Source organism: Myotis brandtii, unplaced genomic scaffold (genome assembly GCF_000412655.1).
Source record: "Myotis brandtii unplaced genomic scaffold, ASM41265v1 scaffold324, whole genome shotgun sequence".
Classification (NCBI taxonomy): Eukaryota; Metazoa; Chordata; class Mammalia; order Chiroptera; family Vespertilionidae; genus Myotis; species Myotis brandtii.
Window position 1 is genome coordinate 3,915,106 of NW_005362439.1, and position 12,489 is coordinate 3,927,594.

General features: G+C 40.5%; 1 protein-coding gene across 1 annotated transcript in view; it reads right to left on the reverse strand.

Moving 5' to 3' along the window:
* The window catches only part of NUP160 (nucleoporin 160kDa), a gene marked incomplete at its 5' end in the record, with an annotated part of 37,632 nt that extends 25,145 nt beyond the window's left edge, over positions 1–12,487 (reverse strand). Inside the window, 11 exons of the mRNA XM_014543291.1 lie at positions 909–977; positions 2,527–2,611; positions 4,555–4,652; positions 5,137–5,214; positions 6,825–6,983; positions 7,688–7,802; positions 8,304–8,382; positions 9,653–9,875; positions 10,156–10,366; positions 12,038–12,149; positions 12,409–12,487. Of these exons, the coding sequence (XP_014398777.1) occupies positions 909–977; positions 2,527–2,611; positions 4,555–4,652; positions 5,137–5,214; positions 6,825–6,983; positions 7,688–7,802; positions 8,304–8,382; positions 9,653–9,875; positions 10,156–10,366; positions 12,038–12,149; positions 12,409–12,487 (1,308 nt within the window). The remainder of the gene's footprint in view (positions 1–908; positions 978–2,526; positions 2,612–4,554; positions 4,653–5,136; positions 5,215–6,824; positions 6,984–7,687; positions 7,803–8,303; positions 8,383–9,652; positions 9,876–10,155; positions 10,367–12,037; positions 12,150–12,408) is intronic.
* Positions 12,488–12,489: the final 2 nt, after the last annotated feature.

Here is a 12,489-nt window from a genome sequence, read left to right on the forward strand (position 1 = left end):
CATCCTCTGAGTGATATTCTATTTTAAATTCACCAAGTGTGGCAATTTAAGGAAGACTAAGTGACTGTAAAGAGTCCTTTTGTAAAATTTTAAGCATCTCTTAAACCATGTGATTTTGAAGTTTAGATTTTAGATTGAACCTGAACCAAGTCAGACCTTCACTGTACTAACAAAAGGGTAAAAAGAGAGTATCACCAAAACCAACCAAAAAAATATTTTATTTATTTATTTTTAACTGTTTTTATGTTTTATTGGAAAATATTTTAAATTTCTTTCAAGTATAGAGATTACATGTAGTGTAGTATGGTATCTTTTCATAATAGGGCAGGCACAAATTTCTCTTTGTACCACTGACATGCTTAATTAGTCACTGGCGGGGTGAACCGGCCCAGGTCGGAGACGGAGCAGGTCAAAGCTTCCGTGCTGATCAGTAGTGGGATCGCGCCTTAATTAGTCACTGGGAAAGTACCTCATTTTACTGCCCTGCTGGGAGTCTCACTTAATAGAAAGACCATTTATAAAAATTATAATAGCATTTACAAACACATTTATAAATAGTGTTTATTTAAAAATTGCATTATGCAATTGCAAAAACACACTCACTGTTGATAGTACGTGCAAAACAACAAACATTAATAGCAGTCATTAATTATACAATAGTGAAAGTACCTCATTTTACCACCCTGCTGGGAGTCTCACTTAATAGAAAGACCATTTATAAAAATTATAATAGCATTTACAAACGCATTTATAAATAGTGTTTATTTAAAAATTGCATTATGCAATTGCAAAAACACATTCACTGTTGATAGTACGTGCAAAACAACAAACATTAATAGCAGTCATTAATTATACAATAGTAATAACACAGATAAACTTAAATAAACATTGAATATTTTCTAACTGACCTGTAAAGCTTTACATAAAGCTGCATTTATGAACCGTCCTGGTGTAAACAGACTCTGCAAATACATCTCCTGTTAGAACATTAAAACAAAAATTAGTATCATTCTAAAAAGATAAAAAATTGGAAAAACTGAAGAATTTAACATGTTTCCACCAAAGCTGAGTTTCTATTATAGGAACATGGAAATCTGGCCCTTGGACATTTGAGCAGTGACAGGTAGTAGAGCAGTTCTATATCCAGCCCCCCACCCCCCCCGAAAGTGAGCGCTGTGGTGTCTGAACCAACTAGAAGCACAGTGTGCTCCTCATGAGCACCACTGGGTTCCACTGGAAACCAGTTTATTAAACTCCCAACTTAAACCAAAGAGAGGCAAATCTCATTTACTGGTGATATGCACTAGTAAGAACAATTAAACTGGTTTCTACATTACCCACAAAGTACACATTTTATGGTTTACATATTAAAGAAAACCCCCCAAAGAATAATAGGAGTTATGTGTAAAAAACCAAACAGAAAACTGCAATAAGCTAAGTGGGGAAATGACATAGTGAGAATAAAATGGAAAATCTCACACTATCTAATTATTGTGACCCAATTTCATTAACCAGATTTGCCAGAATAATAAACCTGACTGACTTTCTTTCAAGTTCTTACCTTGTACTGGGGTTCTGGGCATGATAAAATGACCAAAATGAAGGGGAAAAACAAGGATTTTAATAATCAGCATCTGATTTTGGCGTTGAGACTAAAGTCAAGTGCCAATAAACTCTTGGGATTAGAAACATGGCAATATTCAATTTCAGATATTTAAAGTGGGCTTTCCAATCCCACAAATAGTCAGTTTCAGAATCATAGCCCATAATCTTTTACACCTCATTTTAATACCAAGGCATCAACTGAAAGCTTTTTCTACCATTTATCCCAAGGGTGTCCCTGGAAAACAGGACTGGCCTGTTTGCTCCCTAATGCACTACCTTTTAAAGTTATTTTCTTCATAGCATATACCTCTACCAGCATTTATATTATTTCAAGCTTATATGCATGTACCATCATAGGTAGTACAGTGATTTGTGCCTGCCCAGAATCCATTTCCCCTTCTTTTACTAACAAATCCCTTTTCTTTTTCTAGGGAACCATTCTTCCACTATCTATACTCAACTTACTTCAACCACCTTCCACAACAACAGGGCCCAGGTTGGACATGTTTCTCATGCCAAGCTAGAATATTCTTTCTTCTGATCAAAGTGACTGTGTCAGGAATTACTAGATGACCCAAGCCAGGCTAGTGAGCATCTATTCCAGAACCTGGGACAGAGGTGCTCTCTTCCCTCTGGGGTTGCTTGGTTCACAAAATGCACAGGCTCAGGCAGGGAGCTTGCCTGAGAATAAAGCCAACAAGGAGGAAAGCAAAACAGAGACAAAGCAGAGATCAAGCCTTGATGGCATTGTTACAACTATGGCTGAAGCCACGGAACAAGCCAATGCATTCTCCTTTTAAACCTGTCAGTTAGAGGTGGTTTCCTTCACCTGCAGCTTCAAGAGTTCTAATATAACTGGCTCTTCTGAAACTAATAATCAGAGTAAACCATCCCCTTATGTAATACTTTAGCATTGCTTACTCTGGGGTCTTGATCATCTCTGATAATGATCTCTTCCTCTGGCAGAGGCTGCATAAAAACTGGATTCCACTGACCTGCAACATTGCTAGAGAGAAAAAAAGTCCATCAGTCTATAGAACAATCCTACATAATAAAAGGGTAATATGCAAATTGACCCTAAGGTGGAATGACTGGGAACCACTGACTGGAAACGACCGGTTGCTATGATGCACACTGACCACTAGGGGGCAGACACTCAACACAGGAGCTGCCCCCTGGTGGTCAGTGAGCTCCCACAGGGGGAGCTCTGCTCAACCACAAGCTGGGCTGATGGCTGCAAGTGCAGCGGCAGTGGCAGGAGCCTCTCCCGCCTCCTCTGCAGTGCTAAGGATTGGGAATCACTGACTGGAAACGACTGGTTGCTATGATGCACACTGACCACTAGGGGGCAGACACTCAACACAGGAGCTGCCCCCTGGTGGTCAGTGAGCTCCCACAGGGGGAGCTCTGCTCAACCACAAGCTGGGCTGATGGCTGCAAGTGCAGCGGCAGTGGCAGGAGCCTCTCCCGCCTCCTCTGCAGTGCTAAGGATGTCCAACTGTGGCTTAGGCAGTCAGACATCCCTTGAGGGCTCCCAGGCTGCCAGAGGGATGTCTGACTGCCAGCTTAGGCCTGATCCTCCAGGAGTCAGGCCTAAGCTGGCAGGTGGACATCCCCCAAAGTATCCCGGACTGCGAGAGGGTGCAGGCTGGGCTGAGGGCATGAATTTTCGTGCACCACCTCTAGTGATGAATAAAAGCAAAGCTTATGCCATTGGCAGTATCTAGGCAGGGAGGGCCCTATCTTTGAACCTCTGCATTGACTGCTTGATCAATTGTTAAAAATCACTCTAAAAATCAATACAATATTCTTAAAGAAAAAAAATTCAATAAAAAAAATCTTCAGCCCTAATCGGTTTGGCTCAGTGGATAGAGCGTCGGCCTGCAGACTGAAGGGTCCCAGGTTCGATTCCGGTCAAGGGCATGTACCTTGGTTGCGGGCACATCCCCAGTAGGGGGTGTGCAGGAGGCAGCTGATCGATGTTTCTCTCTCATCAATGTTTCTAACTCTCTATCCCTCTCGATCAATGTTTCTACTTCTCTATCCCTCTCCCTTCCTCTCTGTAAAAAAATCAATAAAATATATTTTTAAAAAATCTTCAGAAGCCCTGGCCAGCGGAGGCTCAGTGAGTTGGGCACTGTCCCATGCATCGAAAGGTTGCCAGTTTGATTCCCAGTTAGGGCACATGCCTAGGTTGTGGGTGCAATACATGCAGGAGGCAGCCAATCAATGTTGCTCTCTCACACTGATGTTTCTCTTTGTCTCTCTCCCTTCCTCTCTCTCTAAAAATCAATAAAATATTCGTTAAGAAAAAAAATTCAATAAAAAATCTTTAAAAAAATTACCAGATTTATGCTAGAAATTCTCAATACTGGTACATTAAATTGTATTATAATATTCATAGAACACTAGGTTTGTTATATAGTGGAGTTCATTATCTTTTGGGCAAAAAAAGGGTTTCCTGTTTTAAAAAATGTTTGAGAAGCACTGTATTTGTGTAATCTATTTCCACATGATGAGGAAACTGAGATTCCCAAAGGGGTTTCAGTGTCTTTTGGAAGTGGTGGGTATCAGAAATAGTCTTTGCTTAGAAGCAAAAAATACCCTCCCAGATTAGAAGTATTTTGGATATGTGCTATCTCTCAAAAAAAAAAACACACAAAAAAAACAAAAAAAAAAAATTCAGTATTTTCTTCATTTCATTCCAATGCTACAAACAAAAAAATTCAGTATTTTCTTCATTTCATTCCAATGCTAAGAATCCTATTTCATCCTAAAATCAAAAGGTAAGAAATAACACAAACATAAAAGGTTTTTCAGAAACAGTTAACAACAGCCACAATTCTTTATATACAAACACTTGATTTTGGTTCTACATAAAATGCTCTCTTTTCCTTAGTATGAAACTGCCTGGGGTAAGGTAGGATGACAGAGGTAAGTGATACATACTGTTCAAAGTTGATGTATTTCACTACCGTTTGGTTTTCAGCATCATGCCACAGGGCCCAGATATCCGTAGAGGTTAAGGCAAAGTCAATCAGTGTTTCCTAGGAGGAAATGGGGGAGAGGGGGTTTTAAATATGAAAGGATAGACCTCACCCAGTTTGGATAGAGTATTGGTCTGTGGACTGAAGGGCCCCAGTTTGATTCCAGTCAAGGGCACATGCCTGGGTTACAGGCTCAGTCCCCAGTGGGAGATGTGCAGGAGGCAGCTGATCAATGATTCTATCTCATCTCTGATGTTGCTATCTCTCTCTCCCTTCCTCTCTGAAATCAATAAAAATATATTAAAAGTAAATAAAATAAGAAAGGGTAGCAGTTTATAATGACTTAAATTTATATCCGTAGGAGAGATAAAAGCATAAAAACAGAAGACAGTGCCCCAAAAACAAGGTGAAACCAAAATGAAATTTTGTTTGCATACATCATGAAATATTCCATTTTAGCATTTCAATTCCAGGACAATATAGTTGAGTTAGCCAATACTTCTTTCCTGTATTTGTGTGACATGCAAAGGATGATTAAACCTACCTGAGAAGTGAACAGGGAAGAAATGTGATCTAGACTGTAGTGGTTATTCTCAGCGCTCACCAGTTGGAAAATGCAGAACTGTTAAAATGTAAGTTGGTAATTTATTACTTGAAATACAACATACTACTTGTCTAAACAAGAGTTTATTAGCATATAGAAACCAATTCTTTAAAAAGTATGGCCAAATACACAATAACATTTATCATCTTAACAATTTTTAAGTGTACAGTTCAATAGTATTAAGCACATTTACATTATTGTGCACCTGATCCCTCAAACATTTTTCATCTTTCAAAACCAAAACTCTGTACCTATTAAACACTTCCCATTCTCCTCTCCCACTAGCTCTTGGTAGCCTCCACTATATTTCCTATCAATATGACTTTGACTACTGTAGGCATTTTATATAAGTAGAATCTTAACAGTATTCGTCTTTTTGTGACTGGCTTATTTTACTTGTCCTTAAGGTTTACCCATATTGTAATATTTATCATAACTTTTTTTTTAACTAAAATGTATTTATTCTATAGTAAAGTAAAAGCATTTTTGTCTTAGTTAAGCAAAATACAAATAACTTAATTGCTGCTATTGTAATTCAAAAAAGTATAAAACAGTATAAAAACACAGTAAGTTACATAGCAATGAATGGTTCATGTCACCTGTGTTTACTTTAAAGCCTTGTTTATGAAAACTTTTACAAAATGTGATATAAAAACTTACAACTTTGAAAGAAAATATTTACATTGATTATTCGGATGTGGTATGCCTTTAACTATTCTACCAGTATTTCATCATAATAAAATTCTTGCCACTTCAATTCCTGGTCAGGGCACATGCCCAGGTTGTGGGCTCAATCCCTGGTTAAAAGTGGGGGTGCAGGAGGCAGCTGATTGATATTTTTCTCTCTCTCTCTCCCTTCTTTTCTCAAATCAATTAAAATATATTAAATTAAAAAATAATGAAGTGTGGTATAAGAGACCAACAGGAATGAGGACGGCACCCAGGCAGGGCCGCAGCCAGCATGGGAATCAGCTCTAGCACAGTGAGGACAAACCTTACTGGAATGCTGTTAACATTAAATGGATTGGGGAAAAAGAAGATATATGTAAAACTTTAGACAAAAAAAAAAAAAAGAAACCCTTTAAAAAAAATGCTTTCTTATATTTGAAAAAAAAAAAGATTAAATGGATAATATCTAAAGTGTGAGCTCAGAGTAAGCAGCTCAAGCATTTGTTATTGAACTTAAATGGCCCTAACGCTATGCCAAACACACAAACCAAATAAATGGCGGTTTATCACACTATTATATCATTGTATTACTTCCTACTTACCTCATTTACATACAACAGCTAGTGTTTAGATGAGCAAAATTATTTCTAAAATTTAATTTCCCCTTAACCACCTATGAACACCTATATCCCTTTCATAACTCCATTTTTTCTCACAGACTTGCAAGTCTGTTTTCTTGTTGGTTTTTGGTTAACTTTTCCTTTCATAGTCCTTTAAACTCTCTACACCCTTTCATCCTGACTTCTCCTGCTTAATCCACACATGAGCACAAAACCCACCATCTCTGCAGAAAGAACAGGAGACATTGAAGCTGACGTGAAGAGCTGAAACAGACTTGATGAGTTCACAGCCACTTTCCCACGTATAGAATCACTTCATACATGTCATGTGTTTCATACCTGTCCTCGTTTTGGTGCATGCATGTAAATCCCCAGATAGAGTCCCATGGCAGGGGAGTAAGCAAGTCGTAATTTGTGTCCAGTCCCAGCAGTGAGCTGAAGGTCTTTTTTCACAGGGACATACTCCAGTATGTTGGCTACCATCAGGCACATTTGGTCCTGCCCAAGTAATAAGTGGCATCAAAGAATATTTAGGTTAAAAAACAAGTCTCCTCCCCCTTTAAAGGAATCATCCATTACATCTAGCACTCTAATTTATGTGCTGAAGGACCATACAGGTGTGTGTGTGTGTGTGTGTGTGTTTGAGGGTTAAGATGAAATTATCTCTTAGTCTGATAGAGATAATTATCAGCTGTTTTGTGAATCTTGGAAACTATTTTACCAACTGCATTTCAAAAGCGTATTTGGCCTGGCTGGTGTGGCTTAGTGGTTGAGCACTGACCCATGCACCATGAAGTCATCAGTTCAATTCTGGGTAGGGCACATGCTTGGGTTGTAGGCTTAATCTCTGGCAGGTGGATGTTGATATGTCTCTCATCAATGTTTCTATCTCTCTCCCTCTCTCTCTCTCTAAAATCAATAAAAACATATATTTTTTTAAAAAAAGCATATTTGTTCATCTTAAGGGAAGGATATACTCTGTACTATTATTTCAACTTTTCTATTATTTCATAATTTTCAAGATATAGATGAAAACTTAGCTGAGAAATGTATGAAAAATGAAACCAAATGAAACTGGAAATGGCCCATAATTTTCAAACTAAGTGATCTGATAATCTAACAGAAGCAGCAAGATTAACTTCAATTATCTTACAATTCATAATCTTTTTTTAACTTACTGTAACTAAAAATGTAGCATTTACCTTATAAGACCACATGCGTAGTTTATGATCCTGGCACAGAGCAAAGATGAAGGCATCATTCTCAACACAATGAACAGCAAGACTGAGGGGACGATCTGAAGACCCCTGATCACCTCTAAAAACGTAAGGCCAAGTTTTACTATCGCAAATCATCTGGTTGTTATAAATCCCAATTTAAGAGATAATGTACAGTTAACTGGAGCAACAGATTGTATGTTGGCATAAGGTCACTACAGTTTCTATTTAATTTACAACCAATGACTATGATAAATTTTAAAAGGCTCTACATAACAATGGAATACTGTTTTAAACATCAAATACTTTCTACTTCTAATATTACATAAAATTGGATTTGGTAAGTCAGGGCAGAGTGCCAAACTGGATGTTGAGAGCATACACAGGAAGCCAGTTTCTGTTGTCAAGGTGTCTAATCCCAAGTTAAGTGGGCTTTGCACTGTGGCTCTCCTCAGATGGAATGTGATGTTGGGCATACTCTGACCCTTTCCAGTACCATTTTTATCTGCCTTGGAGTAAGAATGGAAGCACTAACAGTGCCGAACAGCGCAAAAAGATTAAATTCTTAGGCCTTTTGATTTACCTGCCAGGCACCACTTACCTGATAGCTGTTGGCATCCAGCCTACAAGCAGTCGTTGCATTACTGAACTCTGTTTCAGTTCCACAACTGACGCCATCCCTACAAGGTTGAAAACAGACCAATGATGTATCCAAGCCACCTCCTGACGATACTCAGTGAAACGCAAAGGTGAGAAGGATGCAACTATGAACTAGGTCTTTATAACAGGTGACAGGCTTACACATTTCTATCTAGGGAAATCTTAGGATGTGCTTTCCATGAATATTACACCTAAAATCTTTTGAATCATTATTGGCTCAATAAAAATGACATTTTCAGATTCCTAGGGAAAATTTTTGCCATTTATAAATAGTAACTCATATTGCTCAGAAATACTTCATTCCTCTCAAAAAATCACTGTGGACCTTTCATGTGTTGGGCAGTGCTAAGTGCTACAGATGGAGCAGTAAACAAAATAAAAAACTCCTGCCCTCATGGAATTTACATTCCACTGGGAGGTGGGAGAAGCAAGAGTTAACAAATTAAGTAGAGCATAACAAATTAGAGCAGTAAGAAGCGAAAAATAAAACATGAAAAGGCTATAGTGAATGCTAGGGCGGGTGTGCAACTTTGAAAAGGGTGGTCAGGGAAGGCTTCACCAAGGGGACACTGAGCAAAGACCTAAAGGAACGGAGGGAAGGAGCCAAGCTGGTAGCTGGGGAAAGGTGACTCCAGGCCAAAGGCCTGAGGAATGTATGCCTGGTATGTTCAGGGAATTGTGCGAAGGGAAGCAGCTGATGCTGAGAAGGTGAGGGGGAAAGAAGGTAAAGTGAGGCAGCAGGGGGTCACTGTATGCCAATGTAAGGACTTTAGGTTTATTCAGAGTGAGACGAAGAACAATCCTCATTTGAATGATTTGAACAGAGTGGTAACGACTCAACTTAGGTGTTAAGTGTATCAATCTGCCCAAGAAGTTTCTGTAGAGGGCGAGGATAGGTCTGGAGAGGCATTTGGGAAGCTACAGCAATAATCCAGGCAAGAGAGGGCGGTGACTTGGAGCAGGGTATCAGCAACCCAACTTCCTTGTGTCAATTATTTTGGTTATAATACCTCAACCTGAAGACAACTAGTCAACTCATCTCTACTAGTGGCCTTAGAATAGGCTGTCTTGCAGTTATCTTTTCCCATATTCTAGTAAGCCTTCCAGTTCCTCATCCACTGTATAAAATCTTGCTCTTTTGGAAAAAACAACAGTAAAGCAGTAGGCTCACTAAGTGATACTGAATGACCATTGGTATGGAAGCAATTCCTGTATTGAATGATGGGTTTGGACTTTTAAGTCCAGCCTTCCTTGTTTAAAGTTAAATCCACGCTCAGTTCCCATTCTTACCAGGTATGTCATAAGGAGGTAGTTTAAGAATAAAGATCCCCCCAGCAGCAGATGGTAGAGCAAACAGGGCTTCCCCATCACTGCTAAGCCAGGCTGCCGAGGTGGTAGAATTAGGGGGGAGTCCAGGGACTGCTGGAATTAACTGATAGTTGCAAGGATCCCTAAAGTCAACTTTTCCGACGTCAGTGAATATTGATTGCATTTGACTTTCAACTACAAACTCCTGTGGAGAAATTAGAAAGACAAATCTGTTAAATCCAGAATGAGCAGAATTTTGCAGTTCCTCTCAATTGCTAATTGTTGAGCTTAAAAAGAAAGCTATTCTTTTTAATAAAATCTATTTCTTCAACTTAAAATGTGTCTGATCATTTTAAGCAGTAACTATCAAATTATACTTGGTGAGGGCTAACAAGGAATCCACATTTCCTTCACTTCCAAAGGATATTCCTCTAAATCTGTGACAACCAGAGGCACCGGGGAAATAAATGACTTAACCAACTTACACTCCTATACATCCGGGAAGGGTGAGGTAAAAGCAACCTGTGCACTGTCTGATTGGTTAATATCAAGATTATCACATGATTCTGAGTCTCAGAGACATGAACCCCTCCGGGTAAGAGGCTACAATTTTGGAATTTGAGGCGAACTGCATTATTCAACAGATTTATGTCCAGTGACTCTTCTACTAGCTCCAGTGTATCTCCGGAGGTCTTCCTGTTAAAAAAAAAAAAAGGAGACAAAAAAAAAAAGACATTTGTTCAAAAAGCTTATGCTTTTCTTTCTGATTGTTGCACTGAAATATATGAAAATAATTTCCAGGTGAACTTTCCCAGTATGAAAATTTCAGACAAAGAAATTCAGACCAATTTTTACATTCCAAACCACCACATTATATAGATATACAAAACAGCACAATATAAAATTCAAATATTATGTGCCTGTTAAAAAGAGGTATTTCCAAACTAGATAGTCCACTTATTTAAATTCCACTATAATGAAAACCCGCGCCACCTCCCTCCCTCTTTCACATTACTTGTGAAAGAATGAGGCCTCCACGTATGTAACTACAGCCTCAACTTACAGTGACCCTAATAAATATGGGTATTTCCCCCTCTAGTACTTCTGTTACTTATTCCCGCCAGGATGCAGGGTAGACTCTTCTTCAGGTGCAACTCTGCCATGTGGTAGCCCATCATCTCATCTACCATATTACCCACATTATTCCCCCCATAAGTGGGTCTCCTTACAGCAGGGGTGGGGAACATACGGCCCATGAAATCATTTGGTCTAGCCCTGCCAAGGCATTAGGGGCAAGTTAAGAAAAGGTTTGACTAACAGGCTATATATATAGCAGGCTAATTTTTAAGTGATAATTTTGTATTGTCTACAAATGTTATAAATATCCAAATGGCCCTTGGCAGGAAAAAGCTTCCCCATCCCTGCCTTACAGCAATTAAAGGCCAATCCCTGACTGTTTCAAGCATATCCCTCCTGCTTCCATCTCTCCTTCTTCCATAAACACTCAAATACGCTCTTCCCAGGCCTCTGCCTTTCCGTCACCCATTCTGGCCCCCATCCAGCTATGTTTTCTCCACTGTCCTCTATGGCTGTGCTTTCTCTATTTCCTCACCTCAATGAGTCCCTCCTACCTCCCCAAATCTCAGCATCTCTCACATCACTTTCTCCCATTGCACTTAAGCCACAGACAGTCAGTTCTTCAAGTTCTTCCCACCTCATGGACTTTGCATATGATGATCCCTCTTGCCCAACTGCTCTCTCCCCCAAACCCCTGGCTGGCCAACCCTTCATCCTTCAGATCTCAGGTTAAATGGGACTTCCTTAAAGGCTTTCCCACCCCCACAGAAAACATTTGGCCTTCCCCTTAGCCTCTCACAGTCCCTAAACTTTTCCCCTGAAGCAAGTATGAAAAATATGTATTTATATACCTATGCTGTGGTCATCGATTTAATGTCTTTCCTTCTGAAAAGGGCCCCATGGAAGGTGAGCCCCCATCTAACACCGCTACATCTTACATGATGACAATGGTGGTTTTCACTCATCACTTCATCCCTAACACACCTAGCAGAGTGCCTGCCGGGCTCAAACCTGTCTGCAGAGTGAAGGACGCTATGAAGCATTATAAAAACACAACGGGTTTATGTTTACACCTGGTCCCCGGGGCTCTATCCCTTACGCTGCTACATTTCCTCTGCGTTCAGTACTGCCCTGATGGGGCACATCCCCTAGAACCCTGGTTTCCTTCATTTCCTCCGGATTCACATAGGATTAGAAAACGGTCTTTCTTTCCTGCTGGGCATCGCTTTGGAGAATGACACTCGGAGAACGACCCGACCTTCCTGGGGGTTTGGCGAACGCCGCACTTACCAATGAATGAACCTGTTCCTGGTGACGGAAAGCAACGTGCCGCTCTCCACATAGCAGAAGCCTCCCGCGCTCTCAGTGTATTTCACAGTCCCGGCCACGGCACCGGCGGTCCCTGCAAGAGGAGAGCGATCAGCCTGCGCGCAAGGTTCCCCGGGGACGGCAGGCACTGAGGGCGCCGAGGAAGCGGAGGTCCACAGCCTGACAATCCATAGAGAGAAAGGGGAGAAGGAAGAAGCAGGACACTAGGAAGCCCGTGCCCGGCTCTAGCCATGTGGACTTCGGAGGATGAACTGGGAATCAGAGACTCAGGGACCCAGGAGAGGGGCGCGAGGGGAAGAAGCGGGTCGCGCCCTCCCCGGCTGCTCCCGTACCAGCGCCGCACACTGTGAATTCCCGAAAGTGCCTCGGCCTTTCGCGCTCAGCACCGCTGAGCTCCAGGAAGCTCCGTTCCA